At 34.3% G+C, this 23,407-nt stretch overlaps 2 protein-coding genes across 2 annotated transcripts; one reads left to right on the top strand and one right to left on the bottom strand.

Annotated features, from left to right (window-relative positions):
• Positions 1 to 6,371: 6,371 nt before the first annotated feature.
• Positions 6,372 to 8,029, bottom strand: LOC112293382 (uncharacterized). Its single transcript, XM_024542697.3, has 3 exons — positions 7,790 to 8,029; positions 7,482 to 7,631; positions 6,372 to 6,969 (listed from the first exon to the last, which is right to left on the bottom strand). Exons 1-3 carry the CDS (start codon positions 7,908 to 7,910, stop codon positions 6,830 to 6,832), a joined length of 411 nt encoding a protein of 136 aa, XP_024398465.1. The 5' UTR covers positions 7,911 to 8,029; the 3' UTR covers positions 6,372 to 6,829.
• Positions 8,030 to 17,726: 9,697 nt separating this feature from the next.
• Positions 17,727 to 21,929, top strand: LOC112293251 (putative disease resistance protein At4g10780). Its single transcript, XM_024542470.3, has one exon. The coding sequence runs from the start codon at positions 18,118 to 18,120 to the stop codon at positions 21,148 to 21,150; it is 3,033 nt and encodes a 1,010-aa protein (XP_024398238.1). The 5' UTR covers positions 17,727 to 18,117; the 3' UTR covers positions 21,151 to 21,929.
• The last annotated feature ends 1,478 nt before the right edge of the window (positions 21,930 to 23,407 follow it).

Below are 23,407 nucleotides of genomic sequence, written 5' to 3' on the forward strand. Positions count from 1 at the left end.
ATCCATCTATTTTTGAAGGTTGTGATTTTAATGGTGTAAAAAAATTTACTTATGCTATTTCTTTTTAAAATATATGCCAGATTTGATTTTTAACTATTCAATGTGAATTTAGAATCTTAGAGTTTAAAGTTTAGAATTTAGGATTTAGAATAAAAAAATTATAATTTTATAAAAATTTGATATATATCAGGTCAAATGCCTTGAAAAATTAATCACAATAGACTCAAAAATTAAAACAATCTAACAAAAATTGCATTCAAAATCAACAATCAAAGATATGGATTTCTTAAAATACATCTGTAACCAACGTTTAAGGTTTAAGGTCACATGTATGTCCCTAGAATATGGGCATATTATTTTGGAATTTTGAATTGACCAACCTTCCTATTTTTAAAAATTTAGGATTACATATGTGTCTCCAAAAAATTGACATACTTTTTTATCTAAGTTTATGATTTAGAATTTAGGATTTAAAGTTTAGAGATAAGGAATTGAGATTTATGATTAGGATTTAGGATTATAAGATTTAGAATTTATGTTTAGAATTTAGGATTTAGGATTACAATGGTGTATCCGATTTTTGGACATCAATATTTTTAGATTTTAACTTGATTTGGTTTAAGGATTAGGATTACATGTAAGTTTCTAAAAAAATGGCATAATTTTTTTGGAATTTTGGATTGACCTACTACTTATTTTTAAGAATTAAAATTCCAATGATGTAATTAAATTTACTTATGCTTCTTTAATTTGGTAGATATAGATACTTTGACTTTTAGATGTTGAGTTAACTTATTTGTTAGTAGAGTATTTCAACATTTTAAAGAGACATATCCTTTTATTTTGGAATGTTGTGAATTTAATAGTATATTTAGTTTTTCCAAAGATTGTATGATTTGGATGATATGGAGGTTTTAAGAATAAACTTCAAGAATTTTGATAAATTCTTAAATTTTTAGAATTTTGAAATTTGGAGGTGACTTACTCCTTATTATTGAAGGTTGTGAATTCAACAAAGTAAAATCATTTATGCTATTTCTATTTGAAAGATATGAAGAGTTTGGCCTTTTACTTTTTATGTTGACTTTAAGATGTTAAGATTTAGAGTTTAGGATTTAGGATTTATAATAATAAAAAAATATAATTTCATATAAACTTGATATATGCCATTACAAATGCCTCGAAAAATCATTCAGGGGTTTAGGATTGTATTTATATTCTTCAAAAATTGGCATACTTTTTTTTGAGATTTTAAAGTGACATATGTGTTTCCAAAAAATTGACATATTTTGTTTGGGATTTTAAGTTAACCTATCCTTCCATTTTCAATGGTGTAATTAATTTTACTTATGCTTCTTTTATTTGGTAGATATAGATACTTTGATTTTTAGATGTTGGGTTGGCTTTTTTGTTGGTAGAAAATTTTAATATTTTGAAGAAACCTATCCTTTTATTTTGGAGTTTTGTGAATTTAATGGTATATTTAGTTTTTTCAAAGATTGTATGGTTTGAATGATATGGAGGTTTTAAAAATGAACTTTAGAGTTGATAAATTCTTATATTTTTAGAATTTTAAAATTAGAGTTTAGGATTTTGGATTTGATGGTTTAGGATTTAGAAATAAGCCTAAAACCTAAACCCTAAAACACAAATTACTTTTCATCCATTCTTTCAATTCATCCTTGAATTAAATTTCATCTAATAAGTTTCATCCAGGCTTAGATTATGCAAAATCCTAACCTAATTTCATCCTTGCTTAATTGATTATCTGGATTTCATTTACCTTGCGGGTTGCACTGAATAAGGGCGAGTGTCGAAGGACGTCGGTTGCCTTGGCTAACTTCTACCTCCCTAATAACTTTGGATGGAGTATTCCAATCCGACTTGTTGTATCTAATTTTGCATTCTTGTGCAACTCCTCGTGCAACTCCTCGAGGTCGATGGAAAGCTTCAGACTTGCTTGTAGATTCCATCGTGGACTGAACTCCGTCAGGAAGTGCACATGATGTAATCAGTTTGGGGTGTTTATTAAAGGTTGAGGAATCTACAGCTCGTAAGTGAACGTGAAGTTGGTTCGAACAACCAACAAGTGAAAAGAAGACGATAAAGGAACATAAACCATACAATATTGTGGCCCAAGCAAGTGCTGGATCCAGTCAAGACGATTGCGCTTCTTACGCTTCCACTGTAGCGCCAATGGTACGAAACTATAAATGAGCTCGAATGGCTCAGAAACCACACTGACGAAGGGACCAATGCCAACGGCTCAGAAAAAATTAAGAACAACAACATGGGGAGGAATATAAATAGAATCAGCACCGACAACAACACCTCTCCATCAATACAGTAGACAGTAGAATCTTCAACATGAACCACGGCGATTGCAATCCATGCACTATGGCTAGAGAAGGAAGAACTGATCTTTGACAAAACTCCAGTTACCAACAAGAAGAGAAGTTAATCATCAAGGCGGCGATAGCCCCGCATACATCAACTCTACATTCCATAGTGCAACTGGCGAAGGTGTCACTCGAGAACACTTTGGTCACTGCCAAACCAAAGAGATGATCGATGTTGAGCAGGGCACGGAACCTAAACCTAGCAGCACCGCTGCTTGAGGAAATCACTTCCGTGTCTTACGCAAAAATTGCAAAATAAAGAACAATAAGAAAAAATGGCCAGCAGCGTTGCACTGCAATCAAGAAAGAGAGAGGAGAAAACCACTCTAGCTGAGAAGCGCCACTGCAATAGATTCTTGTGCTTTCCCACACTGTATCGCAACTATGTTGTGCTTTTGCATAATCGCACACAGAAGAGGACACAAAGATGGCAATGGAACTCTTGTTCTTCATCAACGTCACGTGTTAACACAGTCAAATTTCTGCTCCAGTCGCATCACACAACAAAACTGAATGGAAGGAGATTAAACTTTTAATAGCAATAAAATTGTTATTATTAAAATCCAAAATGTATATGAGAAATATTTATTTTAAAGTTCCTTTTCAAAGAAAACTCTACAAGAGACCTAATTTTGTATAGAAATCCTATTTTTTTCTATTTATCTCAAAACTTCTATGCTAACTCACTGAACTAGTGACTTTAAGTACCACAAGTGCATTTTTTGTACCAAAACATACCAGTATGTCAATTCCTTGACTCACATAGAGCACCTGGACTAGCGGAGCTGGTTGGCTTTTCCACCCAATTCCATTGTCGACGCCCCCTGTCCCCTCACGCGCACACTGTTTCCTGATTTGCTCTTTGCATTGTAATCGGGTCCCCTCAGTAGAACGGAGAAGGATGGACAACGCTAACCGAAGAGGTAGTGCAAGACCAAGGCGACACGCGCCGGTCCAGGTAGCGAGCTGCCAGATGGGCCCACGCCCAAAATTAACACACTCTGCCACACCACCAAATCAAGCCCCCGCCCTCCAAATTAGCATCGTCCCCAGGCTCTCTTGCATTCTGCAACCACACCACCCCCATCCTACACCACAAACAAGGGGTCTCCACCACACCCTGTCACGCTTGCACTTCTTAGCCACTAAACACCATACTCAGCAAGCATGGGAGGGGCACGTTTGACAGGTTCTGATCATGATTACCATTTTTTTGTGTTTTGATGGTTCTGTTTCTTCTCTCGGTTCCTTCTCTTCTCTTCTCTTAACCCTTATTCAATATTTTGATGAAGCGCAGTGCAAATCGGTGATCCTTCTTCTTTCCTAGTCTCATGTTGCGCCTAGTTTCTGGGCAGACGACGCAGTATACTTTGGATTGGCGAGGAAATGAGGAGTAAATTTATGAATGTCTATACGTTTCGGTGGCGCGGAGAAGTTGACTATATGTCTCCGACTTTGTGCTGAACTGCTTTGATTGGAGATATCAGTCAAAAATCACCTAAAATGGCGACTAGGTTGACATTTTTCTTTTACCGATTTCAATATCTTTAATGCGAGGTATTACAACAACAGTATTAATTCGAGCTTTTAGAAAGCGTTTTCAGTAAGTCGGACGGCTGATGACTTTGTCCTGACATATGCTTCTAAGACAAGTATATTTACACGTATTTAGCGTATTCTCCCTACTATCATGAGCCATGTACCTACTTATAGAATCTATTCGTGATCCAGCGCCTGAGAACCGTGATTTTTAAAACCAATAGAATCGGTAGGCTCCACCTCTCAATGCTTAAAAACCCTTGATTTATTCTCCAATGTCTTCTTCAACGTGTCTATGTGAGGCAAGAAACTGGATTTTCTTAGAGAACAGTAGAGCCAACGGATCCAACAAAAACAAGCAGGAAATCAGCATTGTGACGGTATCTGTTGAAGACAGAGGTCCCTTCGTACCCACGTCAGGTATGTATATCCGTTGCTGTCGAAGGTAGGCAGCATTGAGAAGAGCGTGAGGCGCAGCATGGTGCCAAGACAGGCTTTGGATTGTAACCAAGTTTGCAAGGTTGAATTTCCTTCTACTTCCTGGAGACTTTTTCATCTTTTTTTTGGCCACACTCCCACCACAGTGAATTAAGTTACTTATTGAGCATTGGAGAGAATGAAAAAAAATTTAAATCCATTTCTATCCAAACAAAAAACCTTAGAAAAGTTTTTTAAAATTTTTGTTGCTTATTTTTTATTGGTAGGATTTAATCAAAAAGTAATAAGAGAAGCCAAATAGAGGGTAGGCTAAGGGTGTGAGTAGTTCAAAGAAAGGTGCAATTTCTCAACGTAAATTTTTTGGTCAATAAATGAAATATTAATATAAACTAAAGCCAATTCCACCATTTGAATTTGTACCAAAGATTTCTAAGATGGAAAAATAAATAAATAAATAAATAAATAAAAATCATATCTACTGTGTAAGACAATCTTTCTGTTTCTTGACTTTAAAAAAAAAAATGAAACATATATTAGAAGAATGGTTCTTCTCTTTGCATGCTATACAACTATTGCTAGAGCAATATACATGCATTAAACATTTATTATTATTATTTTAGATTAAGAGATACTAGGTTATAAGTAATAAATGGAAAAAATAATAATAATAATAATAAGTGAGGAATAAGAAATAGTATGTGAAACAAATGTTTTTTAAGAGTTATTAAATTTAAGATTATTATATTTTACTTATTTTTAAATTTATAAAATTATTTTAAATTTTAAAATCACAGATCCGGTTTTATTATTAATATAAAACCATCTATTTATAGATATTGAGTATTTTTAGATGTTGATGTTATTGCAAGGATAAGATTTGTAATTTTAAACAGATTACTTTGTACTTTGAACTAAAATATTAGATTATTGGAACAAGAAAATGTTGAAATAGCATGGATAATTACAAAGTAAAAACTACTCCATATATAAATGTAGAATTGATATAACTCTAATGATGTAGTAGCTATTTATAAAAGTGACACTTTTTCACTTATTCCTAAGCATTATATTAGATGCATTTACTATAAACCTCCGACAATGGTATATTGTCACTTTGAGCTAGGATCTGGGCATTTTTAATCAAGTTTCTGACCACACAATGATTGAATTTTACAAACAGTACCTCCTTCCAAAATTCTAGAGATAATGTTCCTTGAAAGCCAACTCGATTTAGGGAATCCGTCCACAATTGCTTGCGTTCTATGTCGTCAAATTCTTGAAATTCAACAAACAAAGACATTCTCGAAAAGATTGCTTCCTCAAAATGATCAACCATATTGTTTGTCAGAAAGAGAAGACCCTTATAATATTCCAAAACCCGTAAGAACACTCCTGTCATTGCATTGGTTGGAGTAACATCTGAGCTTGGAGGTGAGTGTTTTCTGGACGATAGATACACATCAGCCTCATCTAACAACAAGATAGCCTGCCATGATACTGCTGTTTCAAATCTCTTGAGCAACTTCGTCTCAAGCCTTTTAGTGCTTGTAGAAAGCTTAGCAACACTTAATTGCCACAAAGGACATCCAAATTTTTCTGCAAGGGTTTCCACTGTCAAGGTTTTACCTGATCCATCCTCGGTCTATCTCTCCCCAACCAATTTCTTGATGGACTTGCAGTGCCCATATCCTGGTTTGGTTTCATTTTCGCATAACCTACTTGATCAATCATCACCCGACCATCGACACTCTCCTTGTGGTTGTCAGAGGATCTCCAGTATCTCAAGGGCACGTTTTTCGGTGACTTTTTATTTTGTGTACAGAGTAATCCTTGATATTGCATGAAACAGCCCTTGTGTTTTAAAACCAGGTCACAATATTTCATTCCCCTATTGAGAAAGAAGTTCAGGCAATCGTAGTCATATGCTTCCACCGAACCATAAAATCTACCTGCTTCCTCACATGTTCAAACAGAAAATAATCCGAATCACTAATATTGTATCTTGCTACCACAACTTTACCACATAGTTCTTCCTTTGAAACATCACAGTAATAGACAACTTCCACGTCGGGCACCATCAGGGTCCACAACATTTTCAAGGAAGTAACACCAGCTTTCTTCATCCTCTCATACTCTGTGATAGTGTCTTCATAGTCTTTCTTCAGGAAACGGATCAAATGATGCATGTGAAGGAGATCAAATTCGTCCGTTTCTACAGAATCAAGACGACTCTGATAGAGGTCCCTGTTAAATATTAATATTGCCAATAGATGCCTGGAACTAATCTCTCCATAACCAAAACCAGATTTTGTCAATTTGGTAGGCAGTCTGAGTTCGTTTACAAGTCGTAGAAGATACTTGGAATACAACCTAACAACAGTTGCTCGATCTTTGCCGCAATATTCTACCGGTACACCATCCTCTACGTCTTCATCGTAAATTACCCAGAAAGGTTAGGAAAGATCGACAGGTACAGAAGGATCAACTTCATCTGAATCTGGGTAAAACTTCTTAAATTTCTTCTTCGATCCCTCCTGTACACATCTCCAGCATGACCATTTCCAATCTTGACTAGTAACGCCTGGACGCTTCTCTGAACCAAGATATAGCATGCATGATGGTCCTGGGTTAGTTTCTTCAAGGTTTTAAGTTGGTAGTTTAATATTGCAACGGAGAAATAAAAACTAATCAATGAAATGTGATCCATTCAAAACTAGTCTCACTTGTCCAAACCCTGACTTACTTAGTAGAGCATAAGGTTTGATTTAAAACATCATCCAAATCTAGAACATTCATTTAATCAAAGTCCAGGTTTATACATTCATTTAATCAAAGTCCCCTTAATGTTTGTAAAGGACTGCACGAAATATGCCTTAGGCTCGAGACAGCCTGCAGAATGCATATCTGATCCTTCTAAAGGTTTCAAAGTTACAAGTGCTAGGGCTTCATGACGTGGATGAATCTATCAGAATTAAGCCACTCTCTGCACCCCTAGTTAAAAAAACTGCCAGTGCAGAGCCTAGAATTCTAAACCATAAGGACGAACAGGTTGTAATACTATATAGCTTGCTTGTAACATATATTGTTTCTGAAATTTAGTCTTACCATCATCAACTGCTGAAAAGTCTCCATCGTTCGTTTCCAGTGAAGGGCCTGTTATACCTGCTTTTACCATCACTAAAGAATCTGCCTGTTTGTTCAGGCCTCCGATTGCAACTTCTCTGTGAACGAGGAGTTTAGCACCCCTTTGGTAACCTGTAAACGAAAGTATCAAGATGCATGAAAGATTTTCTGGGAGAAATAAACAAACGATAAAGCGGCACACATCAAATCCAAAGCAGTGACGCCGGCCACACTCACAGTTTCTTCTGCGCTGGACTGATTTTCATAACATGAACAAGTTAGCAACTCACAATTCAGCAAGTCATCCCACACCCTGACTGATCGCTTCTTGAAAAACTTTTTAGGTTGAATCGAAACAACAGAAAAAATAAACCAGACTCCTGATACCGTCCTACTTTTGGTGACCCTCATGGGCTATGAAACAAGAATCTCTTGGTATCCGTGAATGTGGTTTGGAAGAATGTGCCGACCCTGATGAAAATAAATTGTTGTTTTGGTGGAACCAAACTTGATGCATGAAATACTGAGAAAATGATAGGATCGAACCTTCATGGGTGAAATATGATGGCTGAAATTTGACAGATGAACGATATAAATGACAATATTGTCTGTACCATATACAGACAGCCTATTTAAAGGTGCACCGACAGTAACATAGAATATATAATCAACCGCGATCACTGAAAGTCTGACTGGTAGGAAAGTTGGTCAGGGCAACCAATTTCGGATTCCCGGGTCATGCGCCTGCAATCTGTGGATGAATGAGCGAAGAACGAGAGTCCTACTTTCCTCCCTGTGCTGCCCGCTGCCCTTCGAGTCTCCCTCTCATCATTCAAAGTTTTCCCGCTCTTTTGCACTTCCTTCTCTCCTCGCCTCTCCCCTAACTTCTTTTAACTCTCTACTGAGTGTTTTATTTTAAAAATAATTTATGGAACCTAAAATCAGGTGTCATCTGGATACAAAAAAGGCTAATTTCTACTTTTAGATCGAATATAATTAGGTAGACAACTATTAGTACATGATGCCAAACTACTTGAGAATTATGTTCTGTACAAATTGGAAGAAAACACCAAAGGAATTGAATCTATGCTTGATCAACCTCCTACTGCATGTTCTTCAGTTTCGGCAACCCTAGCATTCTTGAAATTTATGTATAATGTTTGATTCTGCAAAAGAAAAAGAAATTACTAATTAGTCGCCAGGTGCTAGTCACCACTTGATTCTAAAGCATACATGGACTCTAATTACAACATCAGGTCAAGTTTTAGAGTTTAGAGGTTAGGGATTTAGATTTGAGGGCTTAGGATTTAAGGATTTAGGATTATATGTATATCTCCAAAAAATCAGCATACCTTTTTAGAAATTTTGAATTCACGTACCTTCTTATTTTCAAGAACTGTGGTTCCAATAGTGCAATTAATTTTACTTATGCATTTTTCATTTGGTAGATATAGACTCTTTGACTTTTGGAGATAGAATTGACTTTTTTATTGATAACAAACTTCAACATTTTGAAGTGGCTTATCCCCCTATTTTAGAATGTTGTGAATCTAGTGGTATACTGAGTTTTTTCAAAAAATGTATGATTTGGATGATATGGAGGTTTTAAAAATAAACTTTAGAATTGGTAATTTCTTATATTTTTAGAATTTTGAAATTTAGAAGTGAGGGTTGTAATTTCAATGGTGTAAAAATATTTACTTATGTTATTTCTATTTGAATGATATGAAGGATTTGACTTTTTAGGATTTAAGGTTGACTACAGAATCTTAAGATTTAGAATTATAAGGATGTCCTTGATTTTTGAGCATCAATATTTTAAGATTTTAACTTGACCTATCCTCTTATTTATGGTATTTAGGTTTAGGGTTTAGGATTACATGTGTGTGTCTAAAAAATGAGCATACTTTTTTAGAAATTTTGAATTAATCTACCTCCTTTTTTTTAAGGATTGTGGTTCTAATGGTGCAATTAACTTTACTTATGCTTCTTTCATTTGGTAGATATTGACTTTTTGACTTTTAAAGATAAAATTGAATTTTTTTATTAGTGATGAACTTTAATATTTTGAAGTGACATACTTCCCTATTTTAAAATATTGTAAATCTAGTCGTATACTTAGTTTTTTTTAAAAATGTATGCTTTGGATGATATGGAGGTTTTAAAAAGAAACTTTAAGATCAATAATTTCTTATATTTTTAAAATTTTAAAATTTAGATGTGATCTACCTCCCAATTTTTTAGGGTTGTGATTTCAATGGTATAAAAATATTTATTTATGCTATTTTCATTTGAAAGATATGAAGGATTTGACTTTTTAGAGTATAGAGTTGACTATGGAATCTTAGAATTTAAGGTTTAGGGTTTAGGATTACAAAGATGTCCTTGATTTTTAAGCATTAATATTTTTATATTTTGATGACATATCTCTTTATTTATGGTTTCTAGGATTTTAATGGTATAATTATTTTCCTATACATATTTATAGTTTAAGAGATATAGTTACTTTGACTTAGACTTTAGGATTTAAGATTTAGGTTTAGGATTTAAGATTACTAGAGTGTCCTATAGGTTTTTGATCCTAAATTTCTTGGAGTGTATCATATTTTTGTTCAACTTGAGACTTTACCATGGCATGTATGGCCATAAAATCTTATACAAATGCTTTAATTTTTTAAAATTATATATTTAAATTTTTAGAATTTAGGGTTTAAAAATCCTAATTAAGATTTCAAAACTCTAATTAGGATTTAGAATTTTGGATTTGTTTGCATATAAGATTTGTACATAATTTTTACACGGGTGTATCTTGATTCATGCATGCAAGATGTTAAGCATTCTTCATTCTTTGCTAATATCCACTGCTACTACTACATCAACTAGCTTCAATGCTATTACTTTCCTTCCATACCTCATCTACCATCTTCTTGTAGAGCCTTTGTGGCAACATGATCAATCCTTGTCAGGGCAAGGTTGATTGCCAAAATATCATTTCATCAACATATTATTTTGTATAGCCTACAAATTATATTATCACTACCATCACCTAATTGTCTTGTGCCGTTCAAATGTTCTTCAATAACTCGTCTCTATTTATAGATTTGAAGTTCTTTTCTAGCTCCAATAGTGTATTTTGGAATTCATTTATCATCAACAAGTATATCAAGGATTGAATTTGTTTTCTAAACTTGCCAATCTATTATTCAAGCTTGATGCACTGACTCTATTTGATGCCCCTATTTTTGCTCCTCCACTCCAACCTTGTATTTATAAATTTAGTGCCTACAATACCATGCCTCCATTTTTCTTCCAAACACCTAGCTTTTCATTGTCTAATATTGCAACCCTTCAAGTAGCATGATTTGGGACCTAGCTATAAGCATCTGGATTTGCCAATGCTTTTGTTTTTTCTTATCACAAGATTTTCTATTTCAAACATGACTAAATTACCGTATCATGCTTCTTCACGTACATTATTGTCAATACCTTGTTAACTCTCGCATGTGCAAATTTTGTTTGTAACATTCTTACTGCACACCCTCTCTATATGTACCACACTCTAGATTCTTTGAGCTCCTATGATCGTAAAGTTGCCAACACATCAAATATCCACCCTACTCCCCTTTGATCCTTTTATACACTACATCACATCAACATGTCTCTAATTGCACCCCCACCTCTCCATTTACATGCCACATACACACACTCAATTTACCATCTAACCATATTCATGATTTTCAACCACTTAATTATACATTTAGACTTGTGCAATGGATAACAATAGGAAGAGCATTTTTCTTGCCTATCAGTGTCATGAGATACATAAAAGTAGAAGGATGCCAAAGAAAATGCAGAACACATGATGTTAATGAGAGTTGTGCACTAAAATGGTTAGAAAAACATCAATGAGAACACAAGTTCTAAACTTACAACTACATGCATTGAATATTTTATTTTATTTATTGTTGTCAAAATTTATATTTTTGAATTTTTTTAAATGTTACTCTTAAATTCACTACAATGCATTCTAAGGTAAATCTAATTTGGATGCATATCTACAAACTCACAAGATTCTACTCAACATCCATACTAGTGCTCTACCAACACCAAACATGAATCCAAGCATCGATTGTAAATTTTTGATTAGGTCCATCTAACTCAACTTGTAGCAAGGTCTCTTCTCTCCATGTTCTAAGTTCTGTATGAGATCAATTTTGCCAATTAGAGCTTCTAAAAATCACTTCATCCTAAACAACAACATTTACAGTAGTGAGACAATAGCACAGTTTGAAAAAATACTTTCATTGGCCAGTGGTGCAAAAAATTGTGCTGTGATAATCAAATAATAAACATGCCACACATATCATGAATGGAACTTGGCTTCGATTTGGCTGTGCATCCTCAAATTGTTGTTGCATGTTAGGCTATTGTTGCGGCTGTTGAGTTCTGATTTCTTAATCTATCATATTGATCAAAGAAGCTTCTTTGATGGTGTGTCTTTAGGAATCTCTAATACTTTTAACTTCATAATTATATTCAAAGCTGAGTATATTATCCTAATGCACCCATTCTATATTCCACAATATTTAGAAAAAAAATTCATAAAACTTATATTTAATTAGTTGTAGACAAAAAAAAGTCAAAAAACAAAAATTTGGCATTTCAGCCATGAGAGGCCATTGATATACATAATCAAAAACCATACATTGCATTCTTGAACTCAAAAGAGAATAAACTGAAAGCAAAAGATCTTGGTAGAAGAAATCATTGAAATTACAAGAAATGAAGAAGGAAATAATAGGCAATTAAGTGAAGATAGGCCATCAATAAACTGAATAAAAATAATGACTAAATCCATGAATTCATATTAGGAAGTAATTCTGGTTGTAAAGAAGTAATATGTGCATGAGGAGAATTTTAAAATTACAAATAAACAAGTAAGGATCCAAAATTAAAAATTTGGTAATAAACTCATTGACTGCAGGCTGTCAATAAACAAAACTAGAAGCAACCTTTATAATAAGGATTGAATACCAGGCATGCAGATAGAAAGCATACATAGATAATGAAAAACTAAAAGTATCTAATCGAAGTAGTCAAAGAATTGAAGTAGTCAAAGAATTGAAGAAAAATTCATGTGTATAATCATGTTTCTACCAATAGCTAATTTTGCAATGATTATATTAAAGAAATTGATTAATAAAATAATAAAACTATTTATATTTAATAGCATACTTTATATATTCAAGAATAGATTCAAATCTATGCAATGGATAAATAAATGGTAGAATGTCTATAGCAATTTTAAAAATAACACTATTTTTATTTGAAGAATGCAACTCTTCAATAAATGGATGCAAGACGTAGCACAACACATTTGAATTAAGTTTCAAAAAAATAGAGTGCACGTCTACAAAGAGGACCTGATTCTTTATACAAACAACTTTAAAAAGTGTCTTCTTCAAAAGAATGTCATTCATTTTGTAACACATGGATATTTCATGTAGTCTCAGCAAGTCTGTAGAAAAGATGAAAGGCAATCTCTTCATAACATTCTCTTTGACCTAGGCATAGAGGTCTTTAGTCCAATATAAAACTTCTTAGAAAGCATGGCAAAGAATTTTTTTTTCTATGAAACATTTGACAATGTTGCAAAAACAAATGTCTAGAGAATTAGATATGCATCATAAAGCTATAAAGCATTTAAAGCCTTTGATGTAGAGGACTATATGCTTCTTTTTTGGATAAAATGAATCATAAAGGCATTAAAAGTGATATATATTTTTCTAAATACAATTTTAAAAAGGTAAAAATAAAAGAGGCCCTTCAAAGGAATGAGTGGATGCATTGAATTTATTTGAGTGCAATTTTGTGACAAGAAAAAAATAAAAATGTAGTAATGTTCTATACGAAGCATGAAATAAGAAATACAATATTATAAACAAAAATGATTCAATACCTAATGGCAATGAAAGATAGAATACTATTGAGAAGTTGCTAATAAGCTTCATATAGAATTGTTGATTATGCAAATTAATTAGATGATTATTAAATTTATAAAAATATATATTTTTATTTAAAATTAAAAGAAATGAATGTATAGAGGTCATTCAATTATATTTTGTACAAAATATGTATCATTTACTGAAATCATTAATACCTTTTGTGTTTAAACATAAAAACTATTAGCTGCAAGGATGCTCGAATTACTTGAAACACAAAAAGACAGAAGTTATGATTTTGATGGCTTGTTAACAATGAAAGGTTGCTTCAAACAAGTGCCAATTGTATAGAATAAATTAAAGCCTTTGATGATAATATTTCAATGAGATGCTTCTAAAAGCATATCAAAATTTCTTGATGTAATGAATAAATTATCAAAATAACATACTTTTGGCATCTTCTATAAATAGAGGGATCTATTGACTTGATGGTTTTGAGCACAATATTGATCAACAATTTTCTAGAATCCAACAAAATCTCCAATAGGAATTTCAATACGTGCTCTCAAATAATCTTGTTAATTTTTTTAAAGAAGTCTTTGTTGGAATAAATATAAATTTAGATATTTAAGACAAAATTTGTAACAATAGGAGATGTAAGCATACTATTGGAGATCTCTTACAAAATCATAGATGATTCTTAAATGATAACAATAAAAAATAATAACTAGCATGCTAGATTCATTTAATCTATAATAGAAAATGATAAATAGCATATTAGATTCATTCTATGTATACTAAATAATAAATTATTTACATCAAAAAATATTATTTGTTAAAAAATTGATTGGCAAGCTATTAATAATATAGATAATATAAAAAGATATTTAGAAATTATCACAACAATAATGTCTTTGGTCTAGCACTAAGCAAAAAATTTAACCTCTCTACATTATGAGGCAGCAAATGCTTGTAATTAAATTTATGGTTGAATTTATGGCTAAAAACGATTTGATTCACTTATTTCAATGTAAAAGTTAGTGCATAAGCTGGTGGCAAACCCATGCTATGCCATTTAGTTCATTTGTATTGTTATATATTTGCAGATATAAAGCATTTTATTTCATTTTTTTTGACATTCTTATAGGACAAATTGTCAACGAAAAGTATAATGTTCTGAAATGCATCAATGTCTTTAAAACCATGTAGATGCAAGAAGAGCATCTTTAATAGCTTTATAAAGAAATATAGGCCTTTCACTATCAATGTTCTACCTAGGTTAAGAATCTTATTACATTAATAGTGGTCAAACCTTTGACACCTTTAAACAAATTTTATGCATATATTTTCTCAAATCTAATAAAGGATCTTCAATATAGAATCTACGTTTCTCTAAATGCAATCCAATCAAAAGACAACCTCAAAATATCTCAAGTAGAATTCTAAAAATATTTTAATATCTATTTTAATCAAAAATATTTTTTTAGCCTTTTATCATTATTATTAATTTATTATGGGAAAAATATTATTATTGTTATTTATTAACTATTTATATTTAATACATAGAAGTATTTATTAACTATGGGAAGAAAAGCTATCTTGGCACTTATATATTTTTCAACATTCTATTTATGAATAGGTAAAGAAGCCAGTTGATCATTTATCCATCCATTGGTCAAGGAAGGTGCATTATTGCCACTTCTTTGTCCATTAGCATCCATGACTATAAGCAGATATATAAATAATAAAGTGCTTTTCATCACAGTGGAAGTTTTTGACATATTTAGTCAATAAATGAACAAATTATTAGACTGCAAAGCTAAAGAGAAAGCACAATGTTTTGTTAGACTACTAAAATAATTTATAAATTATGTAATGCATTTACAAATCAATTGAAAAGAAGATTGTATTTAAGATGAGATAGAAAATTGAAATTTATATTGGTTGCATATTTAAATTGATTAATTAGATTTTTATTGATTAGAATTTTATTATCATTATGAAAAATAAATTTTATTTATAATGGTGGAAGGACTATGAAATTACTTTTGAATTCAAAATTATTCGTTAGGTCTCTACTTCCTTCAAATATCCTAGTAAGTTTCTTGCCTAATTTTTAATTAGACCAAAAAAAAAAAGAAAAAAAGAAAAAATTCTAAATAATTAGCCACCTTATAAATGAGAGCTGGTTCTAAAATAGCAATTGCTATAGAATCTTTTTTCTGTCTTTTTGTCCTTGGCATCTCAACATTGAGCTTAATTAGATACTAGGCTGTAACACATAATTTTTATTTTATATCATTGAAAACTTTTCTTGCCTTTTTAAAGAAATGGGATATTAGACTAAATTAATTGTTGGAATTGATTCAAAAGATTGTTAAACTTTGCTCATACTACAAATTACCACTATAGAAGGTGGATTGAGAATATTCATCTATAATAATAACAATGCAATGTATGTATTAAAAAGTGTATGTAGAAGAGCGATAAGGTATGGATAATTTATTTTAGACTCTTCTTTATTCAACTTCATTTATTGTCTTGTAACAGCACTCAAGCATAGATTGCTATAAAGCATTATAGCTGACTATCATTAATTTTAGCAGATGCTGATTGTAGTGCTTAATTTAAATAGAACACATGGCAAAGTATAGCCTTTAAAAAATAAATTTATATCCTTCATTTTTTTGAACATCATGCATATCTTTATTGATATAGAAAAATTCAAGGATCAATAGACCTTGATTTTATAGACTACGTTTTTAATTATTTCAATTATAAAGAGTGCAATTATAATGGCAATTAATTGATAAATTCTACAAGCAAAGAACATTTGATAAGTTTTCTTGAAAACTTTTGTGCAGCAAATACAAAATATACATAAAACCATTACTATAACCGTCACCCTTGTCAACCATCAATGAACTATATGATTTTTGAAATCAAAATTAACTTTAGTCATTATGTATTGTACAAAAGCAAAAACAATTGAGTAATAATAGAAAAATCATAGAAAATTCAGTTACTATTTTCAATAAAGAACAAATTAATGTAATACCATTTAAAAAATAAAAAAAGTTAACATAAAGGAATACATGTTTAATTATAATATCATCAATAATTGCATGAAATTTAAAAAGCATTTTATATCAAATATTTGTTTTAATAAAGTAGAATTATTGTATTTGTTTTTTCTTAAAAACTCACTAATAATAATTTTTTTGTACAATTCAAATTTATAAAATAAAATTTATTTTAAAAATAATTTTATCTTAAATAAACTATTAATAAAATTTAAAAATAATTTCTTATTTTATATATAATTTCTTATTTTACATATAATTTCTTATTTTACATATAATTTCTATATTAAAAAATTATATATAATTCAATAAATTTAAGAGAATTTTATTATTAAAAGTTTAATAAATTTAATTTTAATTTAAAGAAATTTATTATATATTAATTAATTAAAAAAATATATAAATATTTTTCTATATTCATTTTATTTTTAATAAAAAAAATAATTTCATCTGATATTAAATTGTAATTAATAAATAAGTAATTTATATCTAATAAAATTAGGATTTTTATTTACGTATATTTTATTCAAAATTAATGCTCAAAATATAAAATTTATTGACATTTGTTACTACTGAATAATATTCTTTGAAATCAAAATTTTTTGAATATTTTTAAAATTTTATTAAATTAAAGAAGTCACACATCTATAAGCTATAGAATTTTTGATTAAATAATTATGCAATGAAATTACCTTGTTAGTTTTTTGATGTTTTTTAAATTCAAAATAGTATTAATAGACTCAAATTTTAAAATCTAAAAAGTAGTTTTTGCACTTTCTAAGAGTATTAGCAACTTCCACAAACTATATCTAATGTACTTGAGGAGTTATTAAACTTAAGAATTATAACTAAGAAAATATTTCAACTATTGCCATTGCAATGTCCATTACAGGTCTTATGTCCCATTTAAAATTGACTTTATTATATTCTAAATTAAATGATTTTATTAAATGTCTTAAAGCATTTTTTAAACTTAAAACATCATCAATAATTTGTATAGCCATAATTTATTAAGTTAAATATTTCAAAGTTAGTCGAAGGTACCATTTTACAGACTTTTGGCAACTCCACCATGCATATTATGTTTTCTAGCCTTCTTCAATAGATATAACTTGAACTCTTTCTCCATCTCTCTCAATAAAAACAATGAAAGAAGGGTTCGAAGGCACTGTTTACAGGGCTCCGCCACGCCTGGGATAGCACGCATAGGTAGGGCGTCGTCACAACGCAGCAGGCCTTCATGGCTATAGATGCGAGGAAAGGCTGAGATTGACAGGCCGAACGCTCCGAGGGTTTGGCGCTGGCACAATACCAACTTGTCTTCATCCTGTCCGAGCCAGCCTTCACTTCTCAGCTGGGGTCGGTTGGGTCTCGTGAGAACGCCTTCGATATTCTCTCTAGAGGCAACTTTTCTAGTTCGTGTGAAATTCTCTTGCATGTACTAAATAGTCGTTCGATCGACCTTCTGAAACGCAGCTCAGAGTCATCATCGCGTCTGGGAGGTTTGCAGTAGCGCACAATACTGTCACGTTTGGCTGTTGACGATGGTGTAGCTCCGATTAATCAGCGGCGTTGAGATCCCCCGATCCAAAAATGACGGAAGCTGTGGCGATAGCTGCAGGCATCACGGCCGTCAAAGCAGTGGTGGGAAGACTTCTGTCGGAGATCGTGAAGAATTCCACGCTTCCGGAATGGAATCGCAACAAGAACGCCAGGCAGGTGGGCAGGATGCTGGCCCTGCTGAAGCCGATCGTTGATAGCATTGATCCGCACACCGCTCCAATTACGGTGGAAGATTGGCTGCAGAGTTTGCGCACGAGGTTAGAATGCTTAGCGCTCCTGCTGCAAGAGATCAGTCGCAGCAAGCGGAGCCGGTTCTCTATTTCTCAGCATTCTAATTCCAAGAGCCTGGTGAAGGAGATAGAGCTGCTCAGCGAGATTCTGTCCACAGCTCCAGTTGTGGTGTTGTCACTATCCATTGCGGCTTCTGCAGATGTGCCTGGGCTGCACGAGCGGTGCAAGGAAATCAGTGAACAACTAGAGGAGTTTCGGAATGAGATGCGGGGGCAGGGTTTGGCTCAGATCACCAGACTGGCACTCGAGACGCCGACCAACTCGTATGGCAACTCAGTCGACTTGATGACTGCGAACAGGGCGTACTCGTCTATCAGGAATGAAGCGGATGCCATCCTCTTGACTTCCTCAGACACTAGTACTTCGCTAGAAGCTTCGAGCTCCACTGACAGGCCGCTCGGCGTGGACATTGAGACGGTGTTTGGCGGAGACGAGGTGGTGGATGAAGCAAAGCAGCTGTTGCTCGACGAGAATACGAACAAGTTAGGGTTATGGGCATCAGGTGGGACAGGGAAGACGCTTGCCGCACAGCGAGTCTTCAATGACGACGCTATTCAAGCGCACTTCACAGGAGGCTGCTTCTGGCTCACCGTCGGAAGAGCCTTATCCTTGGGGAGCCTCCTTCACAACCTCCGATTTTCGATCACTGGGCTCTCAGACGCTCGCCGGAAAATCCCCATCGAAGATTTGAGTAATCAGCTGTGTAAGGAGCTCCAAAATAAGAAGAATATGCTCGTTGTTTTGGACGATGTTTGGGAAGAACATATGCTACGCTCGGTGGAACTTGTGGTACCCTTAAGAGCGGGGTGCAAAATCTTCGTCACCACTCGCATCGACCAGGTCTTAAACAAAAACCATGTGACGAAGCTCCCAGTTCCCTTGCTATCTTCAGAGAACAGCCGGAAGTTGTTCTGCTGGCAAGCATTTCGAGGGACCGCTCTTGTGCCCCCGGAGCTCAAAAAGCTAGCCCAGGACGTCACGGCCGAATGTGGGGGGCTTCCGCTGGCGCTCAAAGTTATTGGCAGTGTGTTTGCAGGGAAAACTGACAGGGGCTTTTGGGAGTTATCGTTGAAGAAGCTGAGGAACGCGGATGTTTTAGACCAGGATCACGAAACACAGCTCTACAATCGACTCAAACTCAGTGTCGATGAGCTTGCATCTATCCATCCTAGGCTCAAGGATTGCTTTCTTTACTTCGCTGCATTTCCAGAGGATTGGAAAGTACAGGTATACGACGATTTGCTTCCGTTGTGGACAGGGGAACGGATTGTGGGAGAGAATTCTCAGTATGATCCGAAGCTGCAAGCATGTGAGCTGGTCGGCTGGCTGGTCTCCCGCTCGCTGATCGAGCTCAAAAGTGAGAGGTCGGTTGCAGGCTCCAGCGAGCAGTTTTTGTACTGGACGGTGCACGATGTGCTTCGAGACTTGGCGCGCCACATCCTACAGCACAATGTGGCCATCACCCAGCGAGAGTGCCTGTATGAGGCAGGGCGGGACTTGGAGTTTCCTCGTGAATGGGCTACTTCTCCTGACGCTAAGGATCCAGGAAGAGTTTGTAGATTGTCTGTCATGTCGACAAACCTCAAGGAGCTACCTCCCAAACTCTTGGATGCCCCTAAGCTGCAGGTTCTTCTGTTACGAAATAATCCATTGAAGATTTTTCCCGGGATCTTCTTCAACAATCTTCGCAACATCCGCGTTCTAGATCTGAGGCGCACTTCTATCACTTCGCTGCCGAAGAGCGTAGGAGCCCTCGAGCTTCTCTCAGTCCTTAATGTAGCTTATACGCCACTAGTGACGCTTCCAGCCTCTCTCGGGAACTTAGCCGGCATGGAGCAGCTCCATCTTGATCACTGCAATAGCCTCACTTACCTACCTAATAGTCTGTCTTCCCTCACTAGATTGCGAATTCTGACAATTAACACATCTGCCGATGTGTGGAAAGATCGTTGGAGTGTGTTCAGAAGGAGATGTGTGTTGCAGGACCTGGTTGCCTTGGTTGCCTTGGAACAGTTGTGCCTCAGTAATTCTGGTTTCAAGGCCGCAACATTCCCAGCTGGATTGCTGACGGCACTGACAAGGCTCCAGAAGTTGGATCTGCTGAGATTTGAGCACCTTTGTGAGTTCCCAGATCTTACACCTGATGACTTGCAGCACTTGGAATTCCTCAACCTCACTAGATGGAGGGGCCTCACCTCTATCCCTGCTTCCTTTTGCTCCCTCCCGCTTCTGCACACCTTGATCCTCACCTTCTGCACGAGTTTGCTCTTCCTTCCCGCTCTAGATCGCCTCTCAAATTTGGTGATGTTGGACCTCACTGAATGTTCTGCACTGGAGGTTCTACCAGCCACCTTTGGCAGGAAAGATGGCTTTCCAGCTCTCGAGGAGTTATGGTTGTATGGATGTGATAAAGTTGCAACTTTTCCAGAGTTGGAGGATGGTGGAATGCCGTGCCTAAAACACCTTGATCTTTCAGGGTGGTGTCAGCTTGACACTATTCCAAGGTCAATTGCCAGATTAAAAAACTTACGATTCTTGGGCCTCTCGTTATGCTTCAACCTAAGGACCATGGAGCATGAGCATTTCAGCTTCCGGAGCCTTGCCAACCTTGAAGAACTCGTTTTGGATTCCTGTAGCGCACTCTCCCAAGTGCCTGAAAGCCTTGCTCTGTTACCCCACTTCAGACTGCTGAGAATGAGGTCGTGTAATGCTTCTATCTCTGTGCAACTGAAGCAAGCAATTTCGGAGGGAAGAGTGACATTAATGCGCTAAATTACTCTCTCTCATGTAAGTAATTCCACCTTATGTATAAGGCATGAAGCCATTCCGTTTTCTTCGATAGGGTGGGATGTCAAGATTGCATGCTAAAAAATGAAATGATAATTAGAGAAATTCAAAAAGTGAGCCAACAAGATACCTTGAGTTCTGCTCCAAAGTATCTCCTATTTTATTCCTTCCATTAGAATTTTATTAAGTATAGTTTCCTTATTAAGTATGGAGGCGCTTGGTGGTCTTTAAACCAAAGGAAAAATAATTTTGCCGTCAACAAAAACAACTAGACTAATTGTTTAGAGGCCACCAAGCTCTTTCATACTTAATAAAGTATTAAACTCAATAAAATTTGTAATTGAAGAGACAATATAGGGTATATATTGGAATAAAACTTAGGGTATCTTGGTTCAAATTTCAATTTTTTCTAATTACTCTTAGCACAAATATAAGTCGTAAGAAAGCTAGGCAGCAAAACATCCAATGTGGAACAACATACTATGTGGAAAATTGCAAGCAGGTTGGAGATTTTTTCTGTGCTCCATTTATGTCTCAGCTTTTGATAGTTTGTGAGGCTGCAAATGGTCACTGTTGATTAGCTTGGTGGCACATTGATATCCCTCTGGGTATAGTTGAGTGTGAGATTGTCATGTACTTTGCATGTTCTTAGGGAGATAGGACAGTACTGTACTCTCTTGCCACGAGCCCATTTCTTTCTGGAGATTATATGTGATCAATCTGATGTAATCAATAAATTTTATGTGCTTTTGTGATTATCGGAATTTTTTTATCAAACATTTACACCTACAGTATTTTTATTGCAAAGATGGATGAGTTGGCCACACACATTACACATCATCTCTAAATGTAAATGTAGTGATGAACCTATTCTTACTTCTTCCAATTAGATTAGCCCGTCCACTAAATCATCTCAACATCTCATCAAAGTCTAATTACAGAAAATTCCAAATTTTCTTCATACAAGCACCTGAGTTTAGAAGTCCTATCACCACATTCTTTCTATTATAACTAATTAAGTTAGTAAAGACCCAAGACAATCATGCCTGGTTCCAACTGCCATCAAACTCATGCCACCAATAAAATGGAATAGAAGAATGGTGATTATTGGCTGGAATTTGGTGCAAATGGAATGAAAGAGTAGTAGTAATAGAAATATGGAAGAATTTTTCATTACTTTTGGAAGGAAAGAACATGGTGGAAATAAGACTTGTTACATGGTGGTTTCTTGAATGATAATAAGGACATTATGCACACATTTGATGGAGGTTACAAGTTGGTAGAGTGTTTAATGGGTTGCTCTACTCATGGTCTTGAGACTTTTATAAAAACATCCTTTTAAAATTCATAATTAATACAATTTTTATGAAAAAAATATGAGTTAAGTTGTATTGATCTTGGAACCTTGTTTTTGTTAAGGAGAAGAACTCGATGAAAAAGTAATTCAGACAAGTGAGCCTTCATTCAAAGAAAGGTAACAAAATACAAATAAATAAGTATGTATATTGAAAGAGAAACTAGAATGGCTATTGCCAAAAGACAAGAAAACTAGAGATCCTTGAAACTAGATTGGAAGCAAGAAAAGATTTGACAAGAGTGAAGAAGGCTTCACTATTGTCTCTATATATACTATCTAACTAGGGGCTACGTGGCGACGTTCTATAAGACGTCTAATATGTGTTGACTTTGTAGGACACATGCCTTGACTTATAATACAAGTTTTTCTACGTGTGGGCCACATAACTAGCTTGGTCTTCAAGCTAACAACATGTGTGGAACATGGCCAACTTGTTGACCACATTTCAAATCCAAAAAATCAATTAAAGACACCTATAAAGTCAAAGCAACGTCTATAAAGCTTCTAAGAAGCTTCCATATCAAATACTATAGAATTAACTTACTTTTACCTACTTTTACTTACTTCTACTTATTTGTATATGTAATTACTAGCTTACATGAGTATGTTTGTGACATTATCCCGCCTTCTAGGGACGAGTTCTATAAGAAGCGGTCATCATATGTTAAGAAAATCTATGATGCAAAAAATTATATTTGCCACATATTTTGAACTTTGTTCTCTTTGAAGATGATTGATAGGACCTCTCAACCATTGGTAGTGTCCCATACTAAGGCGGGAAGACCACCCAGTTATTTAGTCATTGTTGAGGCCTTCATAACTTCCTTTGAATAGAACATTTGGAACACCATTAGAAGTTGTTCCTACATCTAGTAAAATCACCAA

The sequence above is a fragment of the Physcomitrium patens genome, chromosome 16 (genome assembly GCF_059467195.1).
Source record: "Physcomitrium patens ecotype Gransden chromosome 16, ASM5946719v1, whole genome shotgun sequence".
NCBI lineage: Eukaryota > Viridiplantae > Streptophyta > Bryopsida > Funariales > Funariaceae > Physcomitrium > Physcomitrium patens.